Source organism: Mustelus asterias, chromosome 8 (genome assembly GCF_964213995.1).
Source record: "Mustelus asterias chromosome 8, sMusAst1.hap1.1, whole genome shotgun sequence".
NCBI classification, from domain to species: domain Eukaryota; kingdom Metazoa; phylum Chordata; class Chondrichthyes; order Carcharhiniformes; family Triakidae; genus Mustelus; species Mustelus asterias.
In genome coordinates this window covers 1,445,775-1,464,822 of record NC_135808.1, presented here as the reverse complement: position 1 = coordinate 1,464,822, position 19,048 = coordinate 1,445,775, and the positions used below count along the sequence as shown (strand labels likewise).

Sequence of the window (19,048 nt, the reverse complement as noted above, 5' to 3'; positions counted from 1 at the left end):
AACACTGCAATGAAGTTACTGTGAAAATCCCCTAATCACCAAGCAAAAACTGAAACAGGAGAATCCGTCAAAGAAAGTCGTGCAATTTTGGTCTGAGGAATCGGATGATCTCCTATGGGACTGCTTAGAGTCAGTAGACTGGTCAGTATTTAAAAACTCTGTGACCAGCCTGAAAAAGTACGTCACTACAGTAAATGACTTCATCAGTAAGTGTGTAGAAGACTGTGTGCCAAAGAAGCAAATCCGTGTGTTTCCCATCCGGAAACCATGAATGAACAGGGATATCCACTGCCTGCTGAAGTCTAGGTCAGAGATGTTCAGAAAACGACTTCAGGAAGCGTAAAGGAGAACATGCCCCTATCTGCATCAATGGGGATGAAGTAGAAAGGGTTGAGAGCTTCAAGTTTTTAGGTGTCCAGATCACCAACAAACTGTCCTGGTTCCCACCCATGCCGACACGATTGTTAAGAAAGCCCACCAATGCCTCTACTTTCTCAGAAGACTAAGGAAATTTGGCATGTCAGCTACGACTCTCACCAACCTTTACAGACTCTCGGAAGGTAGGAGGTCTCCATGTAACCGGTTCAGCTTCACTGAAGTAGGATTTGCTTCAGAAGTTCAGGTTCTTCTCCATGCACTGGTAAGGATGCAGCAAATGTGTGGGTTGGAAAGGAGGGCCGAAGACTGGGTAAAGCTGGGACAGGGCTGATGGAAGTGTTGAGGATGGCATTAAAGCTGGGGGAGGGTGAAGGAATAGGGGGGAAGCTGAGAGGTCGGGGAGAAGGAGTGACGGGAGGAAGGAGTATTGTGTTTCTCCAGATGCAAAGTCACGTTTCCAGACTTTGGGGCACGGGAATTCAAATTCCGGTTTTCTGGCTGGCATGGGCACTGAGTGCCAATTTGGGGGAATTGTTCCGAAGTGTTTAGAGAGCAGGCAGCTCGAAGTGTGAGCAGTGGAGCCTTTGTCAAAACACCAGCAGACTTTGCTGTTTGTTGGTGTTGTTTGATTCGCTGTCACTTCTCCAGGAATATCCACCTCCAGGAAGTTCTGCTCCTCTCTTTGACGTGACCTCCCTTTGTCTCTGTTCCCTGCTCACCTTCCATTGCCACCTCTGAACCCTCTTGTGTTTGATTGGGTTTGTGTCCATCAATCTCAGATCCAGCAGATTGAATAGGAACTTTCAAAAGAACATTGGATCAATACCCGAGAAGGAACAGGGGAGTGAAATTATTGGACAGCTCTTTCAAAGAGCTAGAACAGATACAGTGGGCTGAATGGCTTCTTTCTGTGCTGTATGATTCTCTAATTCTATAAATAGAATGGGGAGGCCTGCGGAACATTAATTAATTGGACAGTAGAGCACTGAGTGAGAATTAAAATTTCCAATCAGATTAGGGTCAGTTTAGTGATGTGGATCAGAGCTCCAAACCACTGGTGACTTTATTCCCACTCTTCCTCCTCGTGGAGTAGCACGGTCTTTGTAATGTGTGCGCAATGAGTTAAGGAGGTGACTCAAGGCACAGATTGGTTGTCTGTACCTGGCATCTGAGTCATTGGGTTTCATCATTTGACTGATCAGCTTCTTCTCTGCTGCCATCAGATGTTTGAATGGATCTACCTTATATTAAGCTGATCTTTCTCTACACCCTAGCTATGACTGTAACATTATATTCTTCACTCTTTCCTTTCCTTCTCCCGTATATACTCTGAATGGGATGTTTTGTCTGTATTGCATGTAAGAAACAATACTTTTCACTGTGTCTCAATACATGTGACAACAATAAATTTAAAAGTTGATATAAAATAGGAGGAGGCCATTCGGCCCTTCGAGCCTGCTCCACCATTCATTTCAATCATGGCTCATCATCGAATTCAATATCATGATTCCCCCCTCCCCCCAGATCTCTTGATCCTTTTAGCTCCAGGAGCGACATCTCTTGCTTCATGAATCCATCAAAGGTGCCAAAAGAGAGTACCGGACCAAGCTAGAGTCCCAGGCTAGCCACACGGACTCCCGCCGACTATGGCAACGGCTACAGGACATAACAGGCTACAAAATGGAGGCATGTAAAATCGCCGGCTCCAATGCACCCCTTCCCGATGAGCTTGGCGCATTGTATGCCCGTTTTGAGTAAGAAGTCAGCAAGAGCATGTCCTCCACCTCAGAAGCCTCAGATGAATCCGCATCCGACGTCAGAGCAGCCTTCTCGAAGGTCAACCCATGGAAAGCGACTGCCCCGGATGGGGTACCCAGACGAGCACTCAGATCCTGCGCGGACCAGCTGGCAGGGGTATTCGCAGGCATCTTCAACCTCTCTTTACACCAATCTGAGGCTCCTCTCTGCTTCAAGAAGACGCCCATCATCCCTGTACCAAAGAAAACCCAGGCAGCTTACTGACTATCGTCCTGTGGCTCTGACATCCATCATGAAGTGTTGGGAAAGGTTAGTCATGGCATGAATCAATTCAGATTGCCTGGATCCACTAGAGTTCACCTTCCGCTGTAACAGCGACGCCATCTCCTTGGCCCTGCACTCAACTCCGGAACGCCTAGATAACAAAGACACCTATGTCAAATCCTATTTATTGACTGCAGCTCAGCCTTCAACACATTATTCCTACAAAACTCATCTCCAAACTCCGTGGCCTGGGGCTCGGTTTCTCCCTCTGTGACTGGATCCTGAACTTCTGAACCCATAGACCGCAATCAGTAAGGATAGGAAAGAACACTGCCCCCATGACCATCCTCAACACCGATGCCCAACAAAGCTGTGTCCTCAAGCTCAGGACAGCTCGGCTGTCATTTGTAACCCCATAGATACTGAAACAGTCTGTGTCCGTATGCAGCAAGGCCTGGGCTGATGGGAGCAAATAACTTCCGTACAAGTTCCAGGCAATGATCATCTCCAACACAAGAGAATCTAACTGATGCGCTATCAATAAGGCGAAAGACTACCGATATGCCAATACAAGTGTAGGCTTTTATTCACAACAGAATCAGGAGCAGATCCCAACAAATAACTGACCTGGACTGAACAAGGGGGAGGAGACAGCCACCTTTATACTCGGTGCCGAGGGGAGGAACCAAACTGGAAGGGGATGTGTCCAGGTATGGCAAGCACACACAACGGTGGTCCATATAGGACAAAGGCACAACTGAGGTCCACCACACTAACCATCCCCTCTTGTCTTTCAATCACAGTACAATCACTGAAACTTCCACTGTCAATATCTTGGAGGTTACTATTGACCAGAAACTGAACTGGCCCAGCAGTGGTGACAGGATAAGATCAGAGACTAGCAATTCACCAAGGCACATTTGACAACATTAGGACAGCAAATATCTCAGTTCCTGGACATCACTGCAGGAGTTCTTCAGGATAGTGGCCTCGACAGCGATGTGTACTGTCTACAAGATGCACGGCAGGAACTCACCAATTCCAAACTCACCATCATTACAATCTTGAAGGTAAAAAGTACCAGTTGACCCCCCCCCCCAAACCCCCCCTTTGATGGGGAGAGCTCACTGGTGATGATTTAACCTGACAATCACCACAACTTAAGGGGCAAGGATGAGAAGGCGGGCCTTCAGAAATAACCTCAACGGGTATGGGAATTGAACCCGTGCTGTTGGCATTACCCTGCACCTCGAACCAGCTGTCCAGCCAACTGAGCTAACTGACCTCCAATTATCTTGGCCTTATCCCCGATAAGAGCAGCAGATACCTGTTAAAACCACCACCTGGAAGTTCCTCAAGGTTTCCTGCAATTCCTTTAGAATTTATATCTTATATTTAATATTGTCTCTCCATGCTCTTCCTACATCCTGTAGGAACCTTCCACTCAATTCTTAGAGTCCATTTTTGAGCCTTCTGTAACCACACACCTCGAAAGTGACTCATTGTATTATAAACCTTTGACCTTTTGCTCCATAGTAAAAGGAATTCATTGTCTTATTGACACTGCAATAATTTACACTCTTTCCTGCTCTGATCAAAAGTCTGTGAGAAGTTTAAATTAATTCTGTCCAGATTAGCTGTTCTGTCTTTGTTCTCTATTAGAATAGAATAAAAATATATCTACATTTTTACAGGAACAGAGACAGAGTGAGGCCTGTCAGGGTGGCAGAATCCCTGAATAATATTAGTGAACAAATCTTGTTATCTTCAGTCTATTTATATTGCTCATTTTCCCCACCCCTTTCTGGGTGTGGTTTATATTGCTGCTGTGGGAATCAGGAAATGAAACTGAAAGTATTTCACTGAATGCTGATCACCATTTTACTCAGAGCACAGAACAAGGTGATCAGTCTGTCGAGATGGAAGATGAACTTTGTTGTGCTGTTTGTCATGATCTGTATAAAGATCCTGTTTTAATTGACTGTGATCACAGCTTCTGTCGATCCTGTATAACCCAGTACTGGGAGAATGCAGTCACTGCCTCCTGTCCCATCTGTAGAAAGGAGACTTCCTCCAGGGATCTGAGACCCAACCGCATGCTCGCCAACATCGTGGAACTGTTTGTGAAGAGTGATAAAGGTGACAAAATGCAGCAGGAATGCAGCCGTCACCAGGAGAAGCTGAAATTATTTTGTAAAACTGACAATCAGACCATCTGTGTCATTTGTCAGACTTCAAAAAATCATCAAAACCACGAGATGCTGCCAGTGGAAGAAGCTGCTGAAGAGTTTAAGGTGAGGAGATCCTGTGTAAAATAAAACACAGAAACAGATAACAGAATCCTCAACAGGGAACAGTCATAGATTTGGGTTTGAGCGTCTCTCAGTATTTATTATTTAATTACTCAGTCTTTAGATGAACTGCCATGTGTATCACTGCTTCAGAAAGCAGGGACAGAGGGTGAAGGAGTTTCACTTTAGTCTAAACGCCATTTTGATAGAAGTTAATCAACAACTACTTATATTTATCAGGACAGATGATCAAAAGCTTGGCCAAAGAGGTAGATTTAAGGAGTGTCTCCAAGGAAGAAAAGCAAAGAAGGTTTTGAGGAAATTCCGGAGCTTGAGGCCCAGGCAGCTCCAGGCACGATTGTCAATAATGGATTTGTTTCAGAGATAGTCAAAAGTGCAGAATTAGAGAAGTGCAGAGATCTCAGAGGGTTGTGAGGACTGGAGGAGATTAAAGAGATAGGGAGGGTGAGGCCATGGAGGGATTTGAAACAAGGATGAGAATGTTAAAATCAAGGTGTTGCTGGACCAGGAACCAATGTCGGTCAGTGAGCACAGGGGTTATGGGGGAATGGGATTGGCTGTGAGTGAGGAGAGGGGCAGCAGAGCTTTGGATGACTTTAAGTTTATGGAGGGTAGAATGTGGGAGAGGAGCCAGAAGAACATTAGAATTGTCAAGTCTGGAGGTAACAATGACGTGAATGAGAGATTCAGCAGCAGATGAGCTGAGACAGGGGTGGAGTCGGGAGATGTTATGGAGATGGAAACAGACGGTCTTAGTGAAGGTTTGGATTTGTGGTCAGCAGCTCAACTCAGGCCTGGAATTTAGCGGAGGCAGAATGACACCGGAGACATTTAAAAATGGTGAGAGAGAGATTCAAAACTGGGATTTCAATGGCTTTAACATCACTGAAAACCTCACTATCAACATCCTGGGGGTTACCATTGACCAGAAACTGAACGAGTCACATAAATACTGTGGCTACCAGAGCAGGTCAGTGGCTCGGAATCCTACTGAGAGTAAATTACCCCGACTCCCCAAAGCCTGTCCAGTATCTACAAAGCACAAGTCAGGAGTGTGATGGAATACTCCCCACTTGCTGGATGAATGAAGCACCAACAACACTCAAGAAGCTCAACACCATTCAGGACACAGCGGCCCGCTCGATCGGCACCACATCCACAAACATCCACTCCCTGCCCTGAGGAAAAAGTTGCAGCCATGTGTACCATCTACAAGATGCAAGAACTCATGAAGGCTCCTTAGAGAGTACCTTTCAAACCTGTGACCAGTACCATCGAGATGGACAAGAGCAGCAGATACCTGGGAACACCATCAGCTGGAGGTTCCCCTCCAAGTCACTCACCTTCCTGACTTGGAAATATATGGCTGTTATTTCACTGTCGCTGAGTCAAAATCCTGGAACTCTCTCCCCAACAGCGCTGTTGGTGTACCTACACCTCAGGGACTACAGAGGTTCAAGAAGGCAGCTCACCACCACCTTCTCAAGGAGCAATTAGGGATGGGAAATAATTGTTGGCCTAGTCAGCGATGTCCAAATCCCATAAATGAATAAAAAATTCCTTCCTCATTGCTGATTCCACTAGTTTTCTGCAGTGCAGGATAGGGTGTGAGCATTGAGTCCTCACCCTGCAGTCCTAATCTGGGCAGCTCCATTACAGGGTAGTAATGTCCTAGTCCCCAACAATTTTTATGGTGTCAGACCATGCTGTCACAGTGGTTAATACTACTGCCTCACAGCACCAGGACCTGGTTTCAATTCCTGCCTTGAGTGACTGTCTGTATGGAGTTTGCACGTTCGCCCCATGTCTGTGTGGGTTTCCTCCAGGTGCTCCGGTTTCCTCCCACACTCCAAAGATGTGCAGGTGAGGTGGATTGGTCATGCTAAATTGTCCCTTAGTGTCCAAAGATGTACAGGTTAGGTGGATTGGCCATGCTAAATAGCTCTTTAGTGTCCAAAGATGTGCACGATGGGTGGATTGTAGATAATGCGCAGGGTTATGAGGGTGGGGCAGGGAATGGGCCTGGGTAAGATGCTCTTTCGAAGGGTCGGTGCCGACTCAATGGGCCCAATGGCCTCCTTCTGAACGGATTTTAGAGGAATAGTGAGCCATAGTTTGGACTTGGGAACTTTTTTAAAGTTTATTTCAAAATGTCTAACCCAGTAACCAGTTTTACACAGACCATAAGACCATAAGACCATAAGACATAGGAGCGGAAGTAAGGCCATTCGGCCCATCGAGTCCACTCCACCATTCAATCATGGTTGATTTCAACTCCATTTACCCGCTCTCTCCCCATAGCCCTTAATTCCTCGAGAAATCAAGAATTTATCAATTTCTGTCTTGAAGACGCTCAACGTCTCGGCCTCCACAGCCCTCTGTGGCAATGAATTCCACAGACCCACCACTCTCTGGCTGAAGAAATTTCTCCTCATCTCTGTTCTAAAGTGACTCCCTTTTATTCTAAGGCTGTGCCCCCGCGTCCTAGTCTCCCCTGTTAATGGAAACAACTTCCCTACGTCCATCCTATCTAAGCCGTTCATTATCTTGTAAGTTTCTATCAGATCTCCCCTCAACCTCCTAAACTCCAATGAATATAATCCCACGATCCTCAGACGTTCATCGTATGTCAGGCCTACCATTCCTGGGATCATCCGTGTGAATCTCCGCTGGACCCGCTCCAGTGCCAGTATGTCCTTCCTGAGGTGTGGGGCCCAAAATTGCTCACAGTACTCCAAATGGGGCCTAACCAGTGCTTTATAAAGCCTCAGAAGTACATCCCTGCTTTTGTATTCCAAGCCTCTTGAGATAAATGACAACATTACATTTGCTTTCTTAATTACGGACTCAACCTGCAAGTTTACCTTTAGAGAATCCTGGACTAGGACTCCCAAGTCCCTTTGCACTTTAGCATTATGAATTTTGTCACCGTTTAGAAAATAGTCCATGCCTCTATTCTTTTTTCCAAAGTGTACGACCTCGCACTTGCCCACGTTGAATTTCATCAGCCACTTCTTGGACCACTCTCCTAAACTGTCTAAATCTTTCTGCAGCCTCCCCACCTCCTCAATACTACCTGCCCCTCCACCTATCTTTGTATCATCGGCAAACTTGGCCAGAATGCTCCCAGTCCCGTCATCTAGATCGTTAATATATAAAGAGAACAGCTGTGGCCCCAACACTGAACCCTGCGGGACACCACTTGTCACCGGTTGCCATTCTGAGAAAGAACCTTTTATCCCAACTCTCTGCCTTCTGTCTGACAGCCAATCGTCAATCCATGTTAGTACCTTGCCTCGAATACCATGGGCCCTTATTTTACTCAGCAGTCTCCCGTGAGGCACCTTGTCAAAGGCCTTTTGGAAGTCAAGATAGATAACATCCATTGGCTCTCCTTGGTCTAACCTATTTGTTATCTCTTCAAAGAACTCTAACAGGTTTGTCAGGCACGACCTCCCCTTACTAAATCCATGCTGACTTGTCCTAATCCGACCCTGCACTTCCAAGAATTTAGAAATCTCATCCTTAACGATGGATTCTAGAATTTTGCCAACAACTGAGGTTAGGCTAATTGGCCTATAATTTTCCATCTTTTTTCTTGTTCCCTTCTTGAACAGTGGGGTTACAACAGCGATTTTCCAATCCTCTGGGACTTTCCCTGACTCCAGTGACTTTTGAAAGATCATAACTAACGCCTCCACTATTTCTTCAGCTATCTCCTTTAGAACTCTAGGATGTAGCCCATCTGGGCCCGGAGATTTATCAATTTTCAGACCTTTTAGTTTCTCTAGCACTTTCTCCTTTGTGATGGCAACCAGACTGCAAACTGAACATCTCCCTCAATCTGCTGAATAACAGAATAACAGAAGGACATTTAATTTTGTGGTATCTATTTCTGAAAATTGTACAAATTAATTGATGTTTCTGTTCAGGAGGAACTGCGAAACTCACTGAAGCCAGTCCAGGACAAGAAGGAGGAATGGAACGCTGTGAAAAGTGATTATGAGAGAACATTAACCCACATTCAGGTATTTCTGATTTTATTTTGTTCTCCATTCTGTACACACTTACAGAATTGTACGATCTCTCTGTAATAAGAATTAGAAAGAGGCAGTGGAGTAAGTTAAAAAATAATCACAAAGATGATTCCAGAAATAAGACCTTAAACCTACTGGGAGAGATTAAACCGACTGGATCTTTTCTCTGGAAAAGACAAGCTGTGAGGTGACCTGAGTTGTTTATCATTGTGACAGGGTTTGATAATGTAGATACAGAGAAAATGTTTCTACTTGACCTGGGATTTAAAATCCAAGAGAGAGTCACCGATAAGCTAAATAGAGAAATCGATCCCCAGTTAGAGATCCCTCTATTGAATAAATGATCATCTGGTCACTTCTTATAACCAATCTTATTCACCAGATTTCACTGCATTGGTAACAGTTTTCTCCATATATAAGTAACACATACATCCCAATAAATTATTTGTTTTGGGAATTTACTGGATAGAGTCATAGAGGTTTACAGCATGGAAACAGGCCCTTCGGCCCAACTTGTCCATGCCGCTCCTTTTTTAACCCCTAAGCTAGTCCCAATTGCCCGCATTTGGCCCATATCCCGCTCTAACCATCTTACCCATGTAACTGCCTCTACTACTACCTCTGGCAGCTTGTTCCAGACACTCACCACCCTCTGTGTGAAAGTATTGCCCCTCTGTACCCTTTTGTATCTCTCCCCCCTCACCTTAAACCTATGCCGTCTAGTTTTAGACTCCCCTACCTTTGGGAAAAGATATTGATTATCTCGCTGATCTATGCCCCTCATTATTTTATAGACCTCTATAAGCTCACCCCTCAGCCTCCTACGCCCTAGAGAAAAAAGTCCCAGTCTATCCAGCCTCTCCGTATAACTCAAACCATCATGTCCCGGTAGCATCCCAATAAATCTTTTCTGCACTCTTTCTAGTTTAATAATATTCTTTCTATAATAGGGTGACCAGAACTGTACACAGTATTCCAAGTATGGCCTTACCAGTGTCTTGTACAACTTCAACAAGATGTCCCAACTCCTGTATTCAATGTTCTGACCAATGAAACCAAGCATGCTGAATGCCTTCTTCACCACTCTGTCCACCTGTCACTCCACTTTCAAGAAGCTATGAACCTATACCCCTAGATCTCTTTGCTCTATAACTCTCCCCAACCCCCTACCGTTAACTGAGTAAGTCCTGCCCTGGTTCGATCTATCAAAGTGCATCACCTCGCATTGATCTAATTAAATTCCATCTGCCATTTGTCAGCCCACTGGTGCAGTTGATCAAGATCCCGTTGCATTCCTAGATAACCTTCTTCACTGTCCACTATGCCACCAATCTTGGTGTGATCTGTAAACTTACTCACCATGCCTACTAATTCTCATCCAAATCATTAGTATAAATGACAAATAACAGTGGACGCAGCACCAATCCCTGAGGCACACCGCTGGTCACAGGCCTCCGGTTTGAAAAACAACCCTCTATAACCACCCGTTCTGGGGAAGGGGGGACCTGTACAAACAGGACGGGGTGCACCTGAACCAGAGGGGCACCAATATCCTCGGAGGGAAATTTGTTACGGCTCTTCAGGGGGGTTTAAACTAATTTGTCAGGGGAGTGGGAAAGGGAGTTGTAGTCCAGAAGTCAGTGAGGGTGGTGAGGTATTGGGGAAGGTATTAGGGTCAAGGGTGGGTACTGGTAGACAGGAAGGTGGGTTGAACTGTGTCTACTTCAATGCAAGGAGCATCCGGAACAAGGTAGATGAACTTGGGGCGTGGATTGGTACTTGGGACTACGATGTTGTGGCCATTACGGAGACGTGGGTAGAACAAGGACAGGAATGGTTGTTGGACGTTCCGGGGTATAGATGTTTCACTAAGTGTAGGGAAGCTGGTAAAAGAGGTGGAGGAGTGGCATTGTTAATCAAGGATAGTTTAACGGCTGCGGAAAGGCACTTCGTGGGGGATCTGCACACTGAGGTAATATGGGCTGAAGTTAGAAATAGGAAAGGAGCGGTCACGTTGCTAGGAGTTTACTATAGGCCCCCAAATAGTAATAGAGATGTGGAGGAAGAAATTGCTAAGCAGATTATGGATATGTGTGGGGGTCACAGGGTAGTTGTCATGGGGGACTTTAACTTTCCAAATATTGATTGGAACCTTTGTAGGTCAAATAGTTTGGATGGGGCAGTTTTTGTGCAGTGTGTGCGGGAGGGTTTCCTGACACAATATGTGGATGGGCCGACTAGAGGTGAGGCCACATTGGATTTGGTACTGGGAAATGAACCGGGCCAAGTGTTAGATTTGGTTGTGGGAGAGCAATTTGGAGATAGTGACCACAGTTCGGTGTCTTTTGTTATTGCAATGGAGAGGGATAGGGCCGTACGGCAGGGCAAGGTTTACAATTGGGGGAGGGGTAATTATGATGCGATTAGGCAAGAATTAGGGGGCATAAGTTGGGAACAGAAACTGTCAGAGAAAGGAACTAATGAAAAGTGGAATTTTTTCAAGGAACAAATACTGGATGTCCTTGATAGGTATGTTCCTGTCAGGCAGGGAGGAAATGGCCGAGTGAGGGAACCATGGTTCACAAAAGAGGTGGAATGTCTTGTGAAAAGGAAGAGGGAAGCTTATGTCGGGATGAGGAAACAAGGTTCAGATGGCTCGATTGAGGGTTACAAGTTAGCAAGGAATGAGCTGAAAAAGGGGCTTAGGAGAGCTAGGAGGGGACATGAGAAGTCCTTGGCGGGTCGGATCAAGGAAAACCCCAAGGCTTTTTACTCTTATGTGAGGAATAAAAGAATGACCAGGGTGAGGTTAGGGCCGGTCAAGGACAGTAGTGGGAACTTGTGTATGGAGTCAGTAGAGATAGGCGAGGTGATGAATGAATACTTTTCTTCAGTGTTCACCAAGGAGAGGGGCCATGTTTTTGAGGAAGAGAAGGTGTTACAGGCTAATAGGCTGGAGGAAATAGATGTTCGGAGGGAGGATGTCTTGGCAGTTTTGAATAAACTGAAGGTCGATAAGTCCCCTGGGCCTGATGAAATGTATCCTAGGATTCTTTGGGAGGCAAGGTTGAGATTGCAGAGCCTTTGGCGTTGATCTTTGGGTCCTCGCTGTCCACGGGGATGGTGCCAGAGGACTGGAGAATGGCGAATGTTGTTCCTCTGTTTAAGAAAGGGAATAGAAATGACCCTGGTAATTATAGACCGGTTAGTCTTACTTCGGTGGTTGGTAAATTGATGGAAAGGGTCCTTAGGGATGGGATTTACGACCATTTAGAAAGATGCGGATTAATCCGAGATAGTCAGCACGGATTCGTGAAGGGCAAGTCGTGCCTCACAAATTTGATAGAATTTTTTGAGGAGGTAACTAAGTGTGTTGATGAAGGTAGGGCAGTTGATGTCATATACATGGATTTTAGTAAGGCGTTTGATAAGGTCCCCCATGGTCGGCTTATGATGAAAGTGAGGAGGTGTGGGATAGAGGGAAAGTTGGCCGATTGGATAGGCAACTGGCTGTCTGACCGAAGACAGAGGGTGGTGGTCGATGGAAAATTTTCGGATTGGAGGCAGGTTGCTAGCGGTGTGCCGCAGGGATCAGTGCTTGGTCCTCTGCTCTTTGTGATTTTTATTAATGACTTAGAGGAGGGGGCTGAAGGGTGGATCAGTAAATTTGCTGATGACACCAAGATTGGTGGAGTAGTGGATGAGGTGGAGGGCTGTTGTAGGCTGCAAAGAGACATAGATAGGATGCAAAGCTGGGCTGAAAAATGGCAAATGGAGTTTAACCCTGATAAATGTGAGGTGATTCATTTTGGTAGGACAAATTTAAATGTGGATTACAGGGTCAAAGGTAGGGTTCTGAAGACTGTGGAGGAACAGAGAGATCTTGGGGTCCATATCCACAGATCTCTAAAGGTTGCCACTCAAGTGGATAGAGCTGTGAAGAAGGCCTGTAGTGTGTTAGCTTTTATTAACAGGGGGTTGGAGTTTAAGAGCCGTGGGGTTATGCTGCAACTGTACAGGACCTTGGTGAGACCACATTTGGAATATTGTGTGCAGTTCTGGTCACCTCACTATAGGAAGGATGTGGAAGCGCTGGAAGGAGTGCAGAGGAGATTTACCAGGATGCTGCCTGGTTTGGAGGGTAGGTCATATGAGGAAAGGTTGAGGGAGCTAGGGCTATTCTCTCTGGAGCGGAGGAGGCTGAGGGGAGACTTAATAGAGGTGTATAAAATGATGAAGGGGATAGATAGAGTGAACGTTCAAAGGCTATTTCCTCGGGTGGATGGAGCTATTACAAGGGGGCATAACTATAGGGTTCGTGGTGGGAGATACAGGACGGATATCAGAGGTAGGTTCTTTACACAGAGAGTGGTTGGGGTGTGGAATGGACTGCCTGCAGTGATAGTGGAGTCAGACACTTTAGAAACATTTAAGCGGTTATTGGATAGGCACATGGAGCACACCAGGATGATAGGGAGTGGGATAGCTTGATCTTGGTTTCAGATAAAGCTCGGCACAACATCGTGGGCCGAAGGGCCTGTTCTGTGCTGTACTGTTCTATGTTCTATGTTCTACCCTCTGTCTTCTGTCATCAAGTCAATTTTGTATCCATTTGGCTACCACACCCTGGATCCCAAGGTGAGATTTAACCTGATGCAACAACCTACCATGTGATACCTCGTCAAAGGCCTTGCGAAAGTCCATGTGGACAACATCAACTGCACTGCCCTCATCTACCTTCTTGGTTACCCCTTCAAAAAACTCAATCAAATTTGTGAGACATGATTTTCCACTCACAAAGCCATGCTGACTGTCCCGAATCAGTCCCTGCCTCTCTAAATGCCTGTAGATCCTGTCTCTCAAAATACCTTCGAACAACTTACCCATGACAGATGTGAGGCTCACCGGCCTGGAGCCGGTTTTTCCCTATAATATTCTGATATGAACAGAACTGCTCAGGCTGAGCAACCTTTTAAACATCCTCATTTGATTTTTCAATCTCACTGATATTTTCCAAAGGACCAAAGTGTAAAGACAGAGAAACAGATTAAAGCTGAATTTGAGAAACTTCACCGGTTTCTCCGTGAGGAAGAGAGGATTGTGTTGGAAGATCTGAAACTGGAGAAAGAGAAAAAGAGTCAGGAGATGAAGGAGAGGATTGAGAAGATAACGGAGGAAATCTCATCACTTTCAGTCACTGTTCAGGACATTGAACAAGAGCTGAGTGAACAGGACAACATCAAGTTTTTAACGGTAACTCTTTCTTTATTTTTCTCTCCTTCACCGTCTTGAAGAATGAGCAGGTTGTGTCATCAAAATCTAGAATAGTTGGCTCTATTCTCTCCCCACAGATGCTGTCAGACCTGTTGAGATTTTCCAGAATTTTCTGTCCTTACACTGGAAGGCCAACAAGCTTCGGGCAGACCAAAGAGCATCTTTCACTGAGTTGATGATCCTCCAGCAGCAGCTGATGTTTGTCTCGGAGTGTGTCCCTGGGAACAGCCCGTAGAGAACAGAGTCCTGCATCACAGAACTGCTCAGGATGAACCTCGACAAAACTATCTCATCTCCCCCCACACCTTCTTTGCAAAGGCGGCAGTGCCACTTTTACAATGCTTGTCTCCTCCCTGGCTATAACTGTAATGATTTTATCCAGGAGAGAGCTCCCACAGAGTCAGATACACAGATCGGGAAAGCTTTCTCCCAGCAGTTAAATAGTTAAATGTTCAGAGAGTGTGAGGGGAGAGTCTCCACGCTGCAAACATTTAAATTAAGATCAATGTCATTTTCAGAATTCCCCAGGAATTTCAGTGACCCTCCTGAGTAGTTAGTTTTGTGAATTCTCAGCTGTGTATTGAAATGCTGATTAATCTATTTGAACAGTGTTGGTTGAGGGATTAATGTTGACCAGGACACTGAGAGAACTCCTGTGCTTTTCTTGGAATAGTGTCTTGGGATCTTTTACCTTCACCTGAACAGACAGAAGAGAGCTCGGTTTAACATCTCAGCTGAAAGCCGCTCCCTCTGACAATGGAGTTCCCACTCAGCTGGTTGTTCATTGAGCTCAGTGTGACTCACAGCAAGTGCAGCTGACATTAGAATTCATTCTGTATGCTTCAGCTTTTCAGCTTACACAGAGTGCTCTGACACTCTATCTGTAGGATAACTACAGATAAAGATTCAAATACAAGGTTGATGAGTCCCAAGGCTGAACGTCAAACTAACATAGTTAGTCTTTCTAGAATAGTCCGTGATTTCTATTGGATAACACTGGGAGAGATTCACAGAAACATTTGTCTCCAGGAGACACACAAATTATAAAATGAAAACATGAAAGTGAATCTCTTTGAACAATAAATTAATAGCAGTAATTGGACATTGATCAGGATTTTACAATTGGATTGTAACTCTGTGAGTTGTGTTGTGCAGTAAGATCGAGTCATTTGTAATATTGTGGAGTAACTCACAGTCCAGTGAGGACAGGAAGAGGCAGTCCAATAACTTTCTATATTTAAAATGTACTTTTCTGTGGAATCCAGTATCTTACTTTACTTTTTGTGATAAAATGTTGTCCAAACACAAACAGTAATAATTGTTCTTGTTCCACAGAAATTTCCAGATATACAGAAAAGGTAAAATTTACACTCTTGATGTGATTTTTATTTCTAACATATTTCTCCCCCAGCCTGGAATGATCCAACACTGACCTTGATCTCCTGTTTCAGAATGAAGCAAACTCTCCCAGAGCCACAGAAGGTTTACCCTTTAATAAATGTGGGGAAGTACATTGGCTCACTGCAGTACAGAGTGTGGAAAAAGATGCTGACGGTGATTAATACAGGTGGGTGTGAGCTTCCTGACACCAGCTATTAAACAGCTGTCTCTATTATGAGTAGAAGGGACCGGTCTCTTTATAATAAATATAAAATTGTATTTGTAACAGATTAGATTTTACTTCAGTCAAATTTCTGTTAAAATACAGAATTGTCAGATCGTCTCGTCACAGTGACCAACTCCACCTGCTGGACTCTCACAGTATCAGGAAGGGATATTTTTCATTCAACCTCCCTTTGTGGATCATTAATCCAGCATTCTGGTTTTCTTTTTCCTTCTTCCACAAAACTAGAGCCGTCAACATAAAGATCTCATCCCTCAGGGTGGATTCCTGCCCTGAATCCTCCCCCAGTTTCCCAAACACCCTGTACGGCACAAGTATGGGGTCCTCCCGGATAGTTGAGATGAGCTGTGAGTTTAGGGTCATCCATTCTGTTTACCTTCATGTTTTTCCCACTTAGCAATAAAGTCCATCTGGTTATTCTGACACTCGATCCTGTGATTTTTGTGTCTGACAATAGTTGGATTGGATTGTGGTGGGTCAGTAATGTAAGAGACTGGGTGTGGGTGAAAACTGTGAAATGTTTCACTGTCCAACAGCTCACTAACAGATGTCCCTCACAGGTGGAAAATCCCTTTTCCACGTCTGCTGGGACTCTGGACACATCGGCTCCCGGTCACAAGTGACCGTTTGTTTCCTGCAGAAACTTCACTGGAACTGATGTCAGTGGCTGCAGCTTCCAGATAAAAGTCCTTGTCGGGGTCCACAGCTCCCAGAGCTGGGCCAGTCTGCAAGTCCATTTTCAGTTTAATGAAAGCCTTTTCACATTTGTCATCCCAGTCCCAATACTCCCTGTTCCACCAGGGAAGCTACTGCCTTTTCCAGGTATTCCTCCACTTCCTGAGGGAAAGTGTATTGTTTTTATGGTTGGGACATGGGCTCTCCCTCTATCCTGACTTCTCCCCCAGTCACTCATCCACAATCATGTTTGTGAACAGTGGAGAATTCCCTATTTTCTTCTCCTGCAGTCCGACACATTTCCCGTGTCCGAGTTTTTAAAAAATAGGATCCTATTGATGTTGTAACCCATGTCTCACTGTGATGTGGAGGAATAACCAACACCTCACCCGCTATCCATTCCATCCCACAAACAGTTATTCTGCATGTTTACCACCAGGTTATGAGGCAACATCCAATCGCTTCTCGGCCTTTTGGCTAAGATCAAGTGTAGTATGGATTGGATGCTGCACTTGGTCGAGGTCATTGGGTTACACTGAAGCTTCATATTCATGTGAAGCAATTTCTAAAAGTGGCATCTGGACCTTTTGGCTAAGATGCAAATGAGATCAAGCCTTGGAGGAGGAAGTGCTGGTCCTCCTCCAATCAGCTTGGCTCATGTAGATCAGGCCCAGGACAGGGTGATTTTGGTCGCTCGCCCTGTCTTGCCAGCCTGGATCGGAAATGTCTCAACTTGTTGAGACTCTGAATTGGACTTGATTTGATTGAATTGGAAAAGTATTTTTAAATTTTTTTTTAAAGCATCCAATCGCTTCTCGGCCTTTTGGCTAAGATCAAGTGTGAGAACATAAGAACATAAGAAATAGGAGCAGGAGTAGGCCATCTAGCCCCTCGAGCCTGCCCCGCCATTCAATAAGATCATGGCTGATCTGACGTGGATCAGTACCACTTACCCGCCTGATCCCCATAACCCTTAATTCCCTTACCGATCAGGAATCCATCCATCCGCGCTTTAAACATATTCAGCGAGGTAGCCTCCACCACCTCAGTGGGCAGAGAATTCCAGAGATTCACCACCCTCTGGGAGAAGAAGTTCCTCCTCAACTCTGTCTTAAACCGACCCCCCTTTATTTTGAGGCTGTGTCCTCTAGTTTTAACTTCCTTACTAAGTGGAAAGAATCTCTCCGCCTCCACCCTATCCAGCCCCCGCATTATCTTATAAGTCTCCATAAGATCCCCCCTCATCCTTCTAAACTCCAACGAGTACAAACCCAATCTCCTCAGCCTCTCCTCATAATCCAAACCCCTCATCTCCTGTATCAACCTGGTGAACCTTCTCTGCACTCCCTCCAATGCCAATATATCCTTCCTCATATAAGGGGACCAATACTGCACACAGTATTCCAGCTGCGGCCACACCAATGCCCTGTACAGGTGCATCAAGACATCCCTGCTTTTATATTCTGTGGTCTGCTGATTTTTTAAAATACTTTTCCAATTCAATCAAATCAAATCCAATTCAAAGTCTCAACAAGTTGAGACATTTCCGATGCAGGCTGACAAGACAGGGTGAGCGACCAAACCACCCTGTCCTGGGCCTGATCTACATGAACCAAGCTGATTGGAGAAGGGGGAGGTTCCTCCTCCAAGACCCGAGCCCACCCGCACCCCAGCCAAAAGGCCGAGATGCCGCCCCCAAAAACTGCCTCACATGAAACACATGAAGCCCCAATGCAACCCAATGACCTCAACCAAGTGCAGCATCCAATCCACACCACACCCGATCCCAGCCAAAAGGCTGAGAAGTGTGGTCTGCTGATGCTGCACTTGGTTGGGGTCATTGGGTTGCATTTAAGCCTCATTTTCATATGAAGCAAGTTTTAAAAGCGGCATCTCAGCTTTTTGGCTAAGATGCAAATGAGATCAAGCCTTGGTGGAGGAGGACTTGCACCTACTCCAATCAGCTTGGCTCATGTAGATCAGGCCCAAGACAGGTGTGAAGGCCCTGTCTTGTCAGCCTGGATCGGAAATGTCTCAACTTGTTGAGACTCTGAATTGGACTTGATTTGATTGAATTGGAATAAAAAAAAAATTTTAAACGCCCAATCTGAACCAGTAAAATCTGATGTATGTATATGGTTCAAGTACTGAAATGTAATTAATGTAATGTCGTGTAAATAAGCATCGTATTGTCCTGTAAAAATGATTATTTTTTTGCATTGTTTGTAATTTTTGGATCTGTCATTTTGCAATGGTTTATTTGAGAGTTTTTTTAATGAATAAAGTATATTTTGAAATTTAAAAAAACATCCAATCTGAACCTAAGACTCCCATCCCAGCTTGGTCCCATCTCACTAAAACACACGGACACTTTGTCTGGACAGGGTCCCACCTTAAAACTTAAGGGTTTGTGGATATCGCTCCATCCCCTGTATCACCTGCAAATCTTCCCAATACAATGGATCCTCCTGTAGATCAACTATCTGTAACCCCCACGACATGCCTGGGCTTGCAAAATCTCACTAACTGTCCTGGCTTGAGACAATTTACACCTCTTTAACCTGTGCTTAACCCACTCTCCACTCGCATTATCTGTACCTGTAAAGACCTGATTACCTGATTCCAACCATTATCTTGTAATTGAGTCTGTGCCTATATGTCCCCTCTTTGTGAACCCAACTCTTCACTCATCTGATGAAGGAGCAGCGCTCCGAAAGCTTGTGCTG

General features: G+C 45.1%; 1 protein-coding gene and 1 pseudogene across 2 annotated transcripts in view; both read left to right on the top strand.

Moving 5' to 3' along the window:
* The first annotated feature begins 4,243 nt into the window (after positions 1 to 4,243).
* Positions 4,244 to 19,048, top strand: part of LOC144496750 (zinc-binding protein A33-like) — an 18,291-nt gene continuing 3,486 nt past the window's right edge. Inside the window, exons 1-5 of one of the 2 annotated variants that reach the window (XM_078217268.1) lie at positions 4,244 to 4,694; positions 8,645 to 8,740; positions 13,769 to 14,002; positions 15,359 to 15,381; positions 15,475 to 15,590. In XM_078217268.1, coding sequence (XP_078073394.1) covers positions 4,320 to 4,694; positions 8,645 to 8,740; positions 13,769 to 14,002; positions 15,359 to 15,381; positions 15,475 to 15,590 — 844 coding nt within the window. In that variant the 5' untranslated portion in view covers positions 4,244 to 4,319. The remainder of the gene's footprint in view (positions 4,695 to 8,644; positions 8,741 to 13,768; positions 14,003 to 15,358; positions 15,382 to 15,474; positions 15,591 to 19,048) is intronic. The other variant, XM_078217269.1, reaches the window with a different exon arrangement.
* Positions 16,780 to 16,980, top strand: LOC144498089 (U2 spliceosomal RNA; annotated as a pseudogene).